This window comes from Aquarana catesbeiana, linkage group LG05 (genome assembly GCF_042186555.1).
Source record: "Aquarana catesbeiana isolate 2022-GZ linkage group LG05, ASM4218655v1, whole genome shotgun sequence".
Taxonomy (NCBI): domain Eukaryota; kingdom Metazoa; phylum Chordata; class Amphibia; order Anura; family Ranidae; genus Aquarana; species Aquarana catesbeiana.
In genome coordinates, this window is record NC_133328.1 from 497,666,913 (window position 1) to 497,682,531 (window position 15,619).

The 15,619-nt window shown below is 42.0% G+C and overlaps 1 protein-coding gene across 3 annotated transcripts in view; it reads left to right on the forward strand.

Moving 5' to 3' along the window:
* MAPRE2 (microtubule associated protein RP/EB family member 2) overlaps window positions 1-15,619 on the forward strand; it is a 337,172-nt gene that overhangs the window by 243,668 nt on the left and 77,885 nt on the right. For all 3 annotated transcript variants that reach the window (XM_073631563.1, XM_073631562.1, XM_073631561.1), the window contains one exon: window positions 8,536-8,749. In XM_073631563.1, the coding sequence (XP_073487664.1) occupies window positions 8,536-8,749 (214 nt within the window). The remainder of the gene's footprint in view (window positions 1-8,535; window positions 8,750-15,619) is intronic.

Here is a 15,619-nt window from a genome sequence, read left to right on the forward strand (position 1 = left end):
TTTGCCTTTCTGTGCAGCGATCGTGGGTGGCCGGCAGACACAGTATTTATTACATGCAACAACGTACAGGTATGGCATTTTGTGCAATAGAGCCGCCCTGCCGCAGTACATGTGCGGTGGGCGGTCTTAAAGTGGTTAATAAGTAGTCAGATGTCATCATTCCCATATCTAATTGCAGCAGACTGAACTCTAATCAAGTTATTTTGGGTAACTGCACTTTGCACATCATTAGTGTCCTTCATACCACTCTACAGAATAAGGCTGATAAAAGCATTTCCCAATCACAATAATACAGTATGTTTACTGTTATCTCCTTGTTCTGATCATGGATAGAATAGGAGCATATTGGTACACTTCTGAACCTGTGGCCTACCCACATATGGCAATGACAAAAAAGACAGTTGTGCGTAGTGTTTCCTCATACAGCTTTATGTTCTGGTATGAGCTGATATCACAAGTTTTGGATGATATCTATGGGCTCCTATGTTTCCCATGTATGTTCAATTGCTTCTAGTTTAATTTATATTTTTACATGTATTTCACAGTCCAGGCATATGCCGCGTGCACACGAGCGGACTTTTCAGCATCAAAGGTTCGACAGTCTTTCCGGCGGACTTTCGACGGAGTTACGACGGACTTTTGAACGACCGGACTTGCCCACACACGAACGGACTAAAGTCTGTTCGAAAGTCCATTGGTATGAATGTGATGACGTACGAAGGGACTAGAATAAGGAAGTTCATAGCCAGTAGCCAATAGCTGCCCTTGCGTCCTTTTTTGTCCATCGGACTAGCATACAGACGAATGGATTTTTCGACCGGACTCGAGTCCGTCGTAAAGATTTGAAACATGTTCCAAATCTAAAGTCCATCTGATTTTCGACAGAAAACGCTGAAGGTCCGATGAAGCCCACACACGGTCGGATTGTCCGTCGGATTCATTCCATCGGACCAGTCTGGTCGAAAAGTCCGGTTGTATGTACACGGCTTTAGTGTATCTTCATATACTGTATATGTAGATATTTGGTTTAAAAGCTTGAGCGTCACTGTTTCATATCAGTGATGTTTACATTCTTTGTAATTTTTTTATGAGTTTTAGCCTTACACTAAGAGTATACATAAAACTATACATTTGGAATATTAACATTAATTGGTATAAGTTGCTTTTGTAAAATGGATTTAGTAACATTTTAGAAGGGCAAACTCAATTTGGACCTGATAGACAAAAGTTCAATAAACGGTGTACTGTATGCAAAAAAAAAAAAAAAACATGCATTAAATCACTTCTTAGGCCCCTTTCACACTGGGGCGGTGGGGGCGTCGACGGTACAACAGCGCTATTTTTAGCGCTGCTGTACCGTCGTTCTTGCAGCGGTATTCGGCCGCTAGCGGTGCGGTTTTACCCCCCGCTGGCGGCCGAAAAAGGGTTAAAATCCCTCGTACAGCGCGGCTATAGCCGCGGTATTGCCACGGTATAGCCGCGATGTCCCATTGATTTCAATGGGCAGGAGCGGGGAAGGAGCGGTGAATACACCGCTCCTTCCCCGCTCCAAAAAAGGGGTTTGCAGGACTTTTTTCACCGCCCTGCCTGCGCACCGCTTCAGTGTGAAAGCCCTCGGGCTTTCACACTGAACAAACAGCGGAGGCTGTTTAGGGGCGGTTTTCAGACGGTATTTTTAGCGCAATACCGCCTGAAAACCGCTCCAGTGTGAAAGGGGTCTAAGTGTATCCAAAGTGTATCCAAAGTCCATTTTTTTTAAGTACAGAGTAGAGAATGGGTAGAACTACTGCCAGGTTTTTATTCTGTTTGTGTCTTCACTGGGAAGATTCACCCTCTTTATTAGTCGCAGTGACCACTGAAACCTAAAGTTACGTTATTTTTACCTAAACTGTTCTGGTAAGGGGACTAAAGCACCAACACACTGGGCAGAGGCTGGAAACTTACTTAAGCTGCTCATAAACTCCAACACAATGCAGACACCCATTCCTTGGCACTGGGGATAATGAAAGGTTTCATGTTTAGGGTCGGTTCACACTGAGAATTGCACAGGAATGCACTGTGTGTTTCTGTGCGCTTCATGTGAAGTTCTGTAAGGTGCGATTTCAGCCTAACTTAATATTAACTTAATATTGACCTGCTGCAGATCACAGATGCAATGTGTTATGAATGCCATGCAGGAATTGTGGTAGTAAGCCCCTCAAAAAACATAATATATTGCAGCTTTCCAATCCTTCGATGTGGCGGCTGCATTCATTTTCTTTTTTTGGCTTTTTCTCCCTTTGCTTCACCTGGTAATCTGGCCAGTAACATACTTCCTGTCTTAAGGTGTCTGCATTGTGGATGAAGTAGTAAAGCTGACACCTTTGAACTGCAACATTGTCAGTCTGGGGAGAGGGTAGTACTGGGTTAGCAAATTTAGATGAACTTGACTAACAAATTGAAGCTGAACTCCAGCTAACAATTTTTAATCAGTTACAGCAATAGCTTTTTTTTTCTTTTGAGATACATGTTTTACATAAACGAATAAAATATGACCATTGTAAGCAATGGGGGGTCAGTGTTAAAGGGTTTGTTAACCCAAAAAAAAAAAAAAAGCACAGTGCTTTTGCTGTGTCATTTGGCCCCCCTGTAACACCTGGCTGATCCTGCCTGGCTATACCCTTCCCCCTGTACACTGACTCTGATCTATCGGGGCTGCTGAGACCTGACACCAGAGTCATCTGTACATGCCTCCGTCAAACGGAGCCTGCTATCTGTCTCCTCTGTGCTCTCTCCCGCTCCCCACTCTGCCTGTCAGCTTGTGACCGTGCCTGCCCCCTCAACTCCTGCTACTCAAATAACTTTCACATCTTCATACCATCCCCTCTGTGTTCTAATCCTGTGTGCCCCTGTGTGAGTGATTTATAAAAAAAAGTCTGCTATACCTCATTTCACAGCTTTTCTTGGTGATCACATGATCGGCTGTCTCTCTCTCTCTTCTCTCCTCCTCCTTTCCTGAGTGAGGTCAGTCGGGGAATCTTGGCCCCGCCCGCTGGGTCTATCAGACGGGGAGAGAATAAAGTCAGCCGATCATGTGATCGCTGAGAAGAGCTCTGAAATGAGGTATAGCAGGCTTTTTTTTATAAATCACACAGGAGCACACAGGATTAAAACACAGAGGGGATGGTATGAAGATGTTAAAGTGGCTTAACAACCACTTTAAGTGGTTTGTCACAACCATCTAACTACTACTTTTGTTGAACAGCTTGGTCTATTAAAGGTAGTTGAAAAAGTAACAGACTTATTGGCTGGATCACCAGGTGAAAATAGAGTAAAACAGCCTAAAAAAACTAAGAAAACTAATCCAATTAGTGAACTGCAATTTTGAACTATAATTTGATACATTTATGGTTTAGGGTTTAATTAAGCTGCACATAAAGTCCTTGCACAATGCAGGCACCCACTCTTTGGCTCTGGGGGTGATGGAAGGGCTGATAGAAGGGTTCTGTGTTTAACCACTTACCCATTGGGCACTTAAACCCCCTTCCTAACCAGACCAATTTTCAGCTTTCGGTGCTCTCACATTTTGAATGACAATTACTCAGTCATGCAACACTGTACCTATATGAAGTTTTTGTCCTTTTTTCACACAAATAGAGCTTTCTTTTGGTGGTATTTAATCACCGCTAGGTTTTTTATTTTTTATGCTATAAAAGAAAAAAGACCGAAAATTCTGTAAAAAAAAATTGCGTTTTTCTTCGTTTCTGTTATAAAATTTTGCAAATTAGTAATTTTTCTTCATATATTTTGGCCAAAATTTATACTGCTACATATCATAGAGTCCACAAACTATTTTGCCAATCTCTGAAAACTGATTACACCTGATGCACTGAAGGCCCGTCTCATTTCTTGAGACCCTAACAAGCCAGAAAAGTACAAATACCACCCAAATGACCTCTTTTTGTAAAGTAGACATTTCAAGGTATTTAGTAAGAGGCATGGTGAATTTTTTGAAGTTGTAATTTTTTTCTACAATTCTTTGCAAAATCAAGATTTTTTTTTCACAAAATTATTATATTAGCAGGTTATTTCTCACACACAGCATATGCATAGTAAAAATTACACCCCAAAACACATTCTACTATTCCTCCTGAGTTTGGCGATACCATATGTGTGAGACTTTTACACAGTGTGGCCACATACAGAGGCCCAACATGCAGGGAGCGCCATTAGGCGTTCTTGGAGCATAAATTACACATATAATTTCTTGACTACCTCTTGCACTTTTGAAGGCCCTGGAGAACCAGGACAATGGAAACGCCCCAAAAATGACCCCCAATGTATAATCTTTGAGGCATAGTGAGTCTTTTGAACATGTCACACGCATTTTTTTTTTTTTTTTTTTTACACAATGTTTCTAATGCATAGCATGTACATACCAAAAATTACACCCCAAAATAGATTCTCCTGCTCCTCCTGAGTACGACGATACCACATGTGTGAGACTTTTCCGCAGAGTGTCTACATTGAGAGGCCCAACATGCAGGGAGCACCATCAGTTGTTCAAGGGGCATAAGTTTCAAATATAATTTGACTACATATTACACTTTTTTGAGGCACTCTAGTGGCATGGATGAGAACTGATGTAGCATGGATGAGCATGAATGGGGATGGCTGAGTATGGATGGGATGACTGAGCATGAATGAGGATGGCTGGGTATGGCTGAGTATAGATGGGTATGGCTAATTATGGATGGGGGTGGATGGGATGGCTGAGCATGGATGGATGAAAGGCTGAGCATTGATGGATGGATGAGTATGCTGAGTATGGATGGCTGAGCATGGATGGATGGATGAGTATGCGGAGTATAGATGGGTATGCTGAGTATGGATGGCTGAGGATGGATGGCTGAGCATGGATGGATGGATGAGCATGATGAGTATGCTGAGTATGGATGGGTGAGTATGCTGAGTATGGATGGATGGATGGCTGGAATGGGTACATATCAGCGCTGTGGGCACTACACATCCAGCCCACAGCGCTGCTGCCACTGATCTCTCCCCTCGCACTGTACTGATCTGTACAGAGAGGAATCAGACGTGACGCTGGTTTGTTTACAAGTGATTGCTCCGTTATTTGACGGAGCAATCACATGGTAAACTGCCGCTATCAGCGGTCGTTTACATGATCTGTGATACGCCGGGTCCTCTGAACCTGGCGGTCACGGTTATTCCCGGGTGCGCGCGAGAACGATATTCTGGGAGGACATCAATGTACACCCTCCCAGAGTTATCGAGCCCCACTGTAGCCGTCATTCGGCTATAGCACGGTCGGCAAGAGGTTAAGGTGGTTAAGTTCGTGATTACAATTCCTGGCAGCCCCTCTGTAATTACAAGATATACTGTGCAGTGTCAGAATTTTTAACTCGGTTTGTTTTGTTGTGATTAGCTATGAATGGTCAAAGCTAATTACATGATACAGATGGGCTGTGATTGGCCCTGTCTGTACCTTGTGATTACATTGACCAATCACAGCTAGCAACACAATTGTACACAATGGATAGCATGAAATGAAGGCCATGCATTGTTTACAACTGTCATGTGACCTGCTGTGATTGGTTAAAGCGGTCAAAAGGTACCGACAGCGAGCCACTACACTGATCAGTCATAGGCAGCCGTTGACTGATCGTGCTGCTGCGCGTGCTTTCTGGGAGGATGTCCACTCAGAATGGTAAAGCCACCGCCCTGCTGTCATTCTGCTATAGGCTGGGCGAGAAGGTATTAAAATGCTTTAAAGGAACAGGATCTTTTTTTTTTTTTTTTTTAACAGCGTTACAACTGCTTTAAGCTGCACATAAACTCTTAGCACTATGCAAGCATCCATTGCTTGGCACTGGGGGTGATGGAAGGGCTGTTAGGAGGGCTCCATGTTTTAAGTAAATGTGAACCCTACCCTTGTAAAACAACCCATTCGGTTTAAAATAGAAATGAAAGGGAAAACTTTGTGTATACATATAAAAAATACTTATTTTGTTCCTTTTTTAGAAGTGATCACATAGCCTCTGTTCTCAGCTGCATAAGCAGCTCAGATAGTTAGGGGAGGAGAAAAAGCAGTATACTGGACTTCCCAGTGAATGGCTGTGCAGGGAAGGGGGAGCAGGTCAGCACAAGTCTAATCATTGGAGAAGAGCAGGCTTAGTTCCCAGCACAGCTAGAAAACTGAACACACTGTGCTGTCATGCCTTGTGTGGTGAGTTTTTAATAGGAAAGCAGAGGGACTGGCTAAACACTGGGGATTTCACATGAAGGAATCAATACAAAGAGAACAGGCTATTTTTTCATGTAAGTACATGGTACAACAGGCACAAATCCCAAATTCTTTAACCAATTCAATACCGGACACTTTCACCCCCTTCCAGCCCAGACCAGTTTTCAGTGCTCTCACACTTTGAATGACAATTACTCAGTCATACGACTCTGTATCCAAATTCCATTTTTATAATTTTTATTGAAATAGATATAGCCTTCTTTTGGTGGTATTTAATCACCGCTGGGTTATTTCTTTTTTACTATATAAGCAAAAAAATATCTACAATTTTGAAAACAAAAACCCTGTTTCTGTTATAAAATTTTGCAAATAATTAATTTACAAACTATGGTATATAATATTTGAAAATTGATCAGTCCTGGTGTACTGACTTCCTATCTCATTTCACGAGGCCCTAAAATGTCAGGACAGTACAAATACCCACCAAATGACCTCTTTGAAAAGTAGCACCTAAATCCCTAGCACAAATCAGTTACCGATCATGTAAACTCCTAGCAAAATGCAGGTACCCAAACCACACTGGGGGTGATGAAGGCTTCATGTTTGAGCTGCACATAAACTCCTAGCACAACACAGACCCCTATTTCTTGGCACCAGGAGTGATGATAGGGCTCCATGTTTAAGCCACACATAAACTCCTAGCACAATGCAGACATCTGTTCCATGGCACTGGGGGTGATGAAGGCTCCTGTTTAAGCTGCACATAAACTAGCACAATGCAGGCACTAATTTCTTGGACCTGGGAGTGATGGAAGGACTGGTAGAAGGGCTCCATGTTTAGGCTGCACATAAACTCCTAGCACAATACAGGCACCAATTCCTTGGCATTGGAGGTGATGGAAGGGTTGGTAGAAGGGCTCCATGTTTAGGCTGCACATAAACTCCTAGCACAATACAGGCAGCAATTCCTTGGCATTGGAGGTGATGGAAGGGTTGGTAGAAGGGCTCCATGTTTAGGCTGCACATAAACTCCTAGCACAATACAGGCACCAATTCCTTGGCATTGGGGGTGATGGAAGGGCTGGTAGAAGGGCTCCATGTTTAGGCTGCACATAAACTCCTTGCACAAGAGAGACACCTATCCTTTGGCACTTTGGGTGATAAAAGGCTCCATGTTTAAGCTGCACATAAACTCCCAAGCATCTCCCAAAGACTACACTGCATGTAATGCATGTTTGTAATCCATATCATCAGAGATCAGAGAATGGGCTGCTGGCTTGTGGTCTATATAATAATGAAAGTATCAGTTTACATATTTAGTATTCCCTGGCAACTTTAAAAAGAGATTTTTTGATGATTGAAGCATAGCCAACAATGCCATACTAGTGTTTTTAACCTGATTGCAACAAGTTGAAAATCTCAGTATTCTAATAGCCAGGGTTTCCTTTTTATTTAAAACATTTTGTTTATCAAAAGATTCCAAATGTAATGATAGAAACCTTTAAGTCGTCAGTAAGATAAGCGCTATTATCACACAAAATGATAATGCTTGATCAGTTTACTATAGCATTTGATATTAGTATCATGCCTTATGTTTTTTATTTAACATTTCTATACATTCTTGTATAAATATATTGGGATATGAGTAGATAACTTTACAAGTACTTCGTGAGTAATCCCAAAATACACTTGCTGATGATATGCGAAGATATTACTTGTTAACATGGCTCTTTTATAATCTTGCTCCTAGAAGATAAGGGTAGTGTTTTGTCTACTGGTGCTCATAGCTTTAAGCTTTTAAAGTGTTTAGTAATCTAAAACTACAACCACTCCACCCTCATAATCCCAAATATAACTTGTTTGTTCCTCCAGCTTCTGGCAGAACACATCAAAATGGTAACATAACTTGATTGTAAATTAAAAAAGTGTAAAGTAATTTTGTGACACACCTAATGTCATCCAGACATGCAGGGATTTCACTTGATTTATCTTTGGCTAAAAATGGAAAAAGTCAAAACTTGAATATAAAGTCTGCTGCCTGTATCTCTGGATGTGATGATCATTTGGACTGCAGTTTTCACTTCTTCGTACGCTGAGTGTGAATTGCCCAGGTTCCTGAAAAATGTACAGTGATGAGGATACAAGGATGGGCTGGAGAAATCCACAGGGCCATTCAGCTGATGCTACCAAAACAATAGAGCTCTCTTCTATGTTGTGTTTGTCAACATAAAATGGATATAGATCAGTACTTAATATGAATAACTGATTACTGGCTTTTCGCTGTCTAGGTTATCCCAGTGGAAAAATTGGTAAAAGGACGATTCCAAGACAACCTGGATTTTATTCAGTGGTTTAAGAAATTCTTTGATGCTAACTACGATGGGAAAGAGTATGACCCCATGGAAGCTAGACAAGGTCAGGATGCCCTCCCACCTCCAGATCCTGGTGAACAAATCTTCAACCTGCCAAAAAAGTCTCATCATGCCAACTCTCCCACAGCAGGTAAGCCTGAAATGAAAGAGCCAAACCATTTTCAGATAGTCATCTTTACAGAGTAAGATTTCTTTGTCAAGGATCAAAAGACTTGGGCTTTATTGTAATGGAGTATTGGATTAAAATTTTGGACATTTATAATGAAGGTTTTTATTAATGTCTGTACTTAGACACTCAGTGGTACGGTACAGAGTGATTTGCTTAAAATTCTTTTTTTAGCAGTTCTGCTCTTCAGCCCTGTATTTGCCTGTAAGCATTTTTGTTTGAAGAATGTATGTTGCTATAAGCACAAACCCTTTTTAAAATGAATAGAATTAAGTTTAGGCAGCACCCTCTGTAGATTTTCATGTTAGCACAAAGAGCTTGCAGGTCCTCCAGGGTCTCTCAACCTTAAATGACCCTCTTCAGAAAGTAGAACTGACAGTTCACAATTTTCTTTATTTGACTTGGTTCTTTATGTATGCATATAATATTGTGTGCCATGGCATTATGAGAAGTAATCTTTAAATATAGAGAACTTCAATCAAGGGGTTTAAATTTAAAGTGTCACAGTCATGCATTTGAAGATATTGAACATACCATATCAGAAAGGAAATGGCACTAGCAAGTGAATACACCCCTCACATTTTTTTAAACATTTTATTATATCTTTTCATGTGACAACACTGAAGAAATTACACTTTGCTATAATTTAAGGTAGTGAGTGTACAGCTTGCATAAAAGTGGAAATTTGCTGTCCCCTCAAAATAACTCAACACACAGCCATTAATGTCTAAAACGCTGGCAACAAAAGTTAGTACACCCCTAAGTGAAAATGTCCAAATTGGGCCCAAAGTGTCAATATTTTGTGTGGCCACCATTATTTTCCAGCACTGCCTTAACCCTCTTGGGCATGGAGTTCACCAGATCTTCACAGGTTGCCACTGGAGTCCTCTTCCACTCCTCCATGATGACATCATGGGGCTGTTGGATGTTAGAGACCTTGCGCTCTTCCACCTTCTGTTTCAGGATGTCCCACAGATGCTCAATAGGGTTTAGGTCTGGAGACATGCTTGGCCAGTTCATCACCTTTACCCTCAGCTTCTTTAGCAAGGCAGTGGTCGTCTTGGAGGTATGTTTGGGGTTGTTATCATGTTGGAATACTGCCTTGCGGCCCAGTCTCCGACGGGAGTGGATTCATGGTTCTTTCAATGAACTGTAGCTCCCTAGTGCCAGCAGCACTCATGCAGCCCCAGACCATGGCACTCCCACCACCATGCTTTGTTTCAGGCAAAACACACTTGCCTTTGTACTCCTCACCTGGTTGCCGCCACACACGCTTGACACCATCTGAACCAAATAAGTTTATCTTGGTCTCATCAAACCACAGGAGGTGGTTCCAGTAATCCATATCCTTAGTCTGCTTGTCTTCAGCAAACTGTTTGCGGGCTTTCTTGTGCATCATCTTTAGAAGAGGCTTCCTTCTGGGATGACAGCCATGCAGACCAATTTGATGCAGTGTGCGGCATATGGTCTGAACACTGACAAGCTGACCCTCCACCCCTTCAACCTCTGCAGCAATGCTGGCATCACTCATATGTCTTTTTCCCAAAGACAACCTCTGGATATGACACTGAGCACGTGCACTCAACTTTTTTGGTCGACAATGGCGAGGCCTGTTCTGAGTGGAACCTGTCCTGTTAAACCACTGTATGGTCTTGGCCACTGTGCTGCAGCTCAGTTTCAGGGTCTTAGCAATCTTCTTATAGGCTAGGCCATCTTTATGTAGAGCAGCAATTCTTTTTTTCAGATCCTCAGAGAGTTCATTGCCATGAGGTGCCATGTTGAACTTCCGGTGATCAGTATGAGAGAGTGAGAGCGATAACACCAAATTTAACACACCTGCTCCCCATTCACACCTGTGACCTTGTAACACTAATGAGTCACATGTCACCGGGGAGGGAAAATGGCTAACTGGGCCCAATTTGGAAATTTTCACTTAGGATTGTACTCACTTTTGTTGCCAGTGGTTTAAACGTTAATGGTTGTGTGTTGAGTTATTTTGAGGGGACAGGGGGCGTACTTTACATTGTAGCAAAGTGTAATTCCTGCAGTGTTGTCACATTTACAAAAATGTGAGGAGTGTACTCTCTTTTGTGAGATACTGTGTGTGTGTGTGTGTGTGTGTGTGTATACGCACACACACACACACACGAGGGGCATTCAAGTCAAACTGAGACTTTTAATTTTACATGTATAAAAAGGGATGCTAAGATGGCAGTACTACACGCAGTAGTAAGTAGCAGGTGTTTCCTATTACTCAGACGGTGCATATGTCACAGGCCAGTTCAGAAACTGTTGATCAAGATGGCAGACAACAGTGTTAGTGCGTGCATGGAATAGTGTGTGATGATGAAGTTTCTTGTGAACGAAGCCGCAAAAACCACCAAGGAGCGTTCTGTCTTGAACGCCCCTCCTATATTTAGTTATGAGTTGAATTTGTGTGGTGTCTAAATGGGCCAATATAACCTCAAAGTTGGACTTCAGGCAGATCTAAACGAAATCCTCTGTACAGCAGAGTTTATATTGGGAGATGTATAGGCAGCACGTTGAGCCGATTCCGGGTGCAGCAGTGCTCATCTAAGTAGGCTGATAGAAGGAGAGCGGTGAGCTCATCAGTGTGCTGTTTCTCCTTTCCTGGTTTAGTCACAGGCTGGGATAGGGGAGAGGCTGGTAGGGCCCACCACTGTCTATTGCAGGAAATTATGTACAGGTATGTCGTTTTGCGCAATAGAGCCACCCTGCCGCAGTATATCTGCTTTTAGTAGTTAAAGTATAACTAAAGGCAAACCTTTTTTATGTATTTATTTATTTATTTATTTTGTTTTGAGTTGTCCCCAGAAAAGAGAAAAGGAATAGAGGGGAAATCTTCCATTGAGGACCCCAGTTCTGGTGACCCGAGGGTCCCCAAGAGATTCTTTTCATTTGCAGGGATTTCCTGTTGCCACTTGGCTATGGGACAGGACATAAAGGTAAATATACCCATTCGGACAAAGTGGGCAAAAATAAACCTTACTGGGATTATAACCCTCCCTTACTTTATTCAAAATGAAAACAAATATTGCCTGAAGTTCTACTTTATCTGCAGCAGAAATAAATAAGGTTTATTGCCCTGCCACAGAGGGCTCTGTAAATCACAGAATTTCCGAATTGTAGGAGCAGCAACACCGCCCTTAGCATGCTTAGCATGTTGTTCAGGAACTACAATTCCCATCATGCATAGTCATGTCTGTGATTGTCAGCGTTTTGCAATGCCTCATGGGACGTGTAGTCCCGCAACAGCTGGAGGGCCGTAGTTTGGAGATCCCTGCTTAGCATCACATATGGGCATTTCCTAGGGCAGTGTAAATGTAATTGCAGCCTACCTAGGAATGTCCATTCCTCCCAACTTGACACCCACTCATCAAGGCGTTTTTACATTTGCATAACTCCTCCCAGCCTGAGACCCCACTAACCCCTTCCACCAGCCGTGATCTGCCTGCATTGTGTAAAGATGCACAAAAACCCAGCAATGGGATCAATGGATGTAAAATAGGGTATGTAATGAAAACAGAAAGCTTTGATTTTTTTATTTTTTTTAATTAGCATGTTGATGAGGGAGGAGGAACCAGGGAAGGCAAAATATGAGCAGATTAAACTTCAGCTTTAAGGAATGCATATGTGCTATGAAATTATTTAATAGATACAAGAACTAAAAACTTACACCTACAAAAGACATCTACATGGTAAAAAAAAAAAAAAAACGATATGACTCCAGCTTTTAAGGCTACTATTATTTTGAACTAGTTTTGAAAGTTCTGAAGATAGTTTCTAATTCAGGTGTGAGATGTAATACCTCTGCCATGAATGTCACACCAGAATGAGGATAACAAACTTCAAGTTTAAACTATTTAGCAGTCAGATATCTATTTTTTATTTTTTTAAATTAATGATAATTAATATAACAAAAGTGTTTGAAAAAAGATGCAGTAAAAAGTGTTTATGTACTCCAGCTCAGTTTGTCACCACATGGGATATATATTTTCAGTAGAAGAGCAATGGTGGGGGATTTTGAGATGGTGGGAAAGAATACATAGTTCCACATACCTTTGCGTCTGAGGTAATCTTGCTTTCAGTATAAAAAGCATGCAGTCATGTGAACTGGAGAACTGGAACTTGTCCAGATACAAAGTGCCTATCCGACAGAAGTTAATGCATTCTTACGCTTTGTATGTTGCTGACCAGGACAGGATAAATCACCTCTGGGTAATAACAAATCACAGGCTGTTTTTTAATAGAATGACTTGACCTATTGTAATTGGCAGCCAGAAAAGGGATTTACTTCTACAAATCTATATGTACATTCTATCAGCAATGTTATATAGGGTTCCTTGTGTGAAATACCATACTAGATCGTTCAAATTATAATGCAGTATTAAAAAAAAAAAAAAAAAAAAAAAAAAAGGTCGAGTACAGATGATGTGTTTTGTTTTTTGTTTTTATCCCAGGTTAGAGGTGTTGGACTAAAAAAGTGGTCTACAGTAGTTTCAATGCAATATTTCTCCTCTCTTCTTGAGTTTTGCATCAGTAATATGACTTTTACTAGATTAAAAAGTGTGAAAAGGTGCTGCCTGTAAAGAAAAGGTCTAAAGATAACTAGAATGTGCTTGTCCTGCCACCCCTGCTACCGGTCGTTCTTCTCTTGAAGAGCTATGATGCTGAAATACCTTTTGCACCTGACCCTTCCAAGTGGGTCAGATATCTGGTCCCATGCCACACACTGTGGTTCCATCTAGTATTGTATATCCCTGTATGTTGCGGTCATTCAGGTGCTTATCTAAAGGTTTTTTGAAACTATCCATGACCCCCCCCGCTGAAACCACCGCTTGTGGAAGGGAATTCCACATCCTTGCCGCTCTTACAGTGAAGAACCCTCTACGCAGTTTAAGGTTAAACCTCTTTTCTAATTTTAGTGTGTGGCCATGTGTCTGATTAAACTCCCTTCCGCGAAAAAGTTTTATCCCTATTGTGGGGTCATCAGTATGGTATTTGTAAATTGAAATCATATCCCCTCTTAAGCGTCTCTTTTCCAGAGAGAACAAGTTCAGTGCTTGCAACCTTTCTTCATAACTAATATCCTCGAGACCCTTTATTAGCTTAGTTGCCCTTTGTACGCGCTCCATTTTTAGTACATCTTTCCTGAGGACTGGTGCCCAGAACTGGACAGCATACTTCAAGTGAGGCCAGACCAATGTCTTGTAGAGTGGGAGAATTATCGCTTTATCCCTGGAGTTAATCCCCTTTTTAATGCCTACCAATATTCTGTTTGCTTTGTTAGCAGCTTGCATGACATTACTGAGCCTATCGTCTACTAGGACCCCCAGGTCCCTTTCCATCTTAGATTCCCCCAGAGGTTCACTCCCTAGTGAGTAGATTGCATTCATATTTTTGCCACCCAAATGCATTATTTTACATTTTTCTACATTAAACCTCATTTGCCATGTAGTTGCCCACCCTATTAATTTGTTCAGATCCTCGTGCATGGTTTCCCCTCCTGCGGAGAAGTTATTGCCCTGCTTAGCTTAGTGTCGTCCACAAATAGAGATTGAGCTTTTTGCCTCATCCTCTAGGTTGTTTATGAACAAATGAAACAGGATTGGTCCCAGCACAGAACCCTGGGGGACCCCACTTCCCATCCCTGACCATTCCGAGTATTCCCCATTTATCACCACCCTCTGAACTCGCCCTTGTAGCCAGTTCTCAATCCATGTACTCACCCTATGGTCCATGCCAACGGACCTTACTTTGTACAGTAAACGTTTATCGGGAAATGTGTCAAATGCTTTTGCAGATACACCAGATCTACAGGCCTTCCTTTATCTAGATGGGAGTTCACCTCCACATAGAAGGTTAATAGATTGGTTTGGCAAGAACGATTCTTCTTGATTACTGCTAATGATACCGTTTTCATTACTAAAATCTTGTATATAGTCCCTTATCATCCCCTCCAAGAGCTTGAATACTATTGATGTTAGGCTAACTGGTCTGTAATTCCCAGGGATGTATTTTGGCCCTTTTATAAATATTGGTGCTACATTGGCTTTTCTCCAATCAGCTGGTACCATTCCAGTCATTGGACTGTCAGTAAAAATTAGGAACAATGGTTTGGCAATTACTTGACTGAGTTCCCGAAGTACCCTCGGGTGCAAGCCGTCTGGTCCCAGTGATTTATTAATGTTAAGTTTCCCAAGTCTATTTCTAATTCTGTCCTCTGTTAGCCATGAGGGTGCTTCCTTTGATATGTCATGAGGACAAACACTGCACTGAAGCCCCCCGATTCCCTCGTGAAGACTGAGAAGAATCAATTCAGTACCTTTTCCCTCTCCCCATCCTTTGTAACCAGATGCCCTTCCTCATTCTTTATGGGGCCAATATGGTCTATCCTCCCTTTTTTACTGCTTATATACTTAACCACTTGCTGTCCGCGCTATAGCCGAATGATGGCCACAGCGTGGACCTGAATTTCCAGGAGGCCGTTATATTACGGCCTCCCCTGTGCACGCTGTGATCACTGAGGCTCGGGTGATCACCAATCCGAGTAAGGGGCAGGTCCTGTCCCCTTACCATGTGATCAGCTGTCAGCCAATGTCAGCTGATCACATGATGTAAACAAAAGCTCGGTAATCGTTTTTTTTTTTTCTCCTCATGCTGACAGTGTGAGGAGAAAAAAAAAAAACCTGATCACCGACTCATCTGCAAGGGTCATCGGTCCTGAAGAGGAAGAGGCAATTATGCCTCATCTGTGCACACCAGTACCCCCTGTCAGTGCCACCTGCCAGTGCCCACAGTGCCACCTATCAA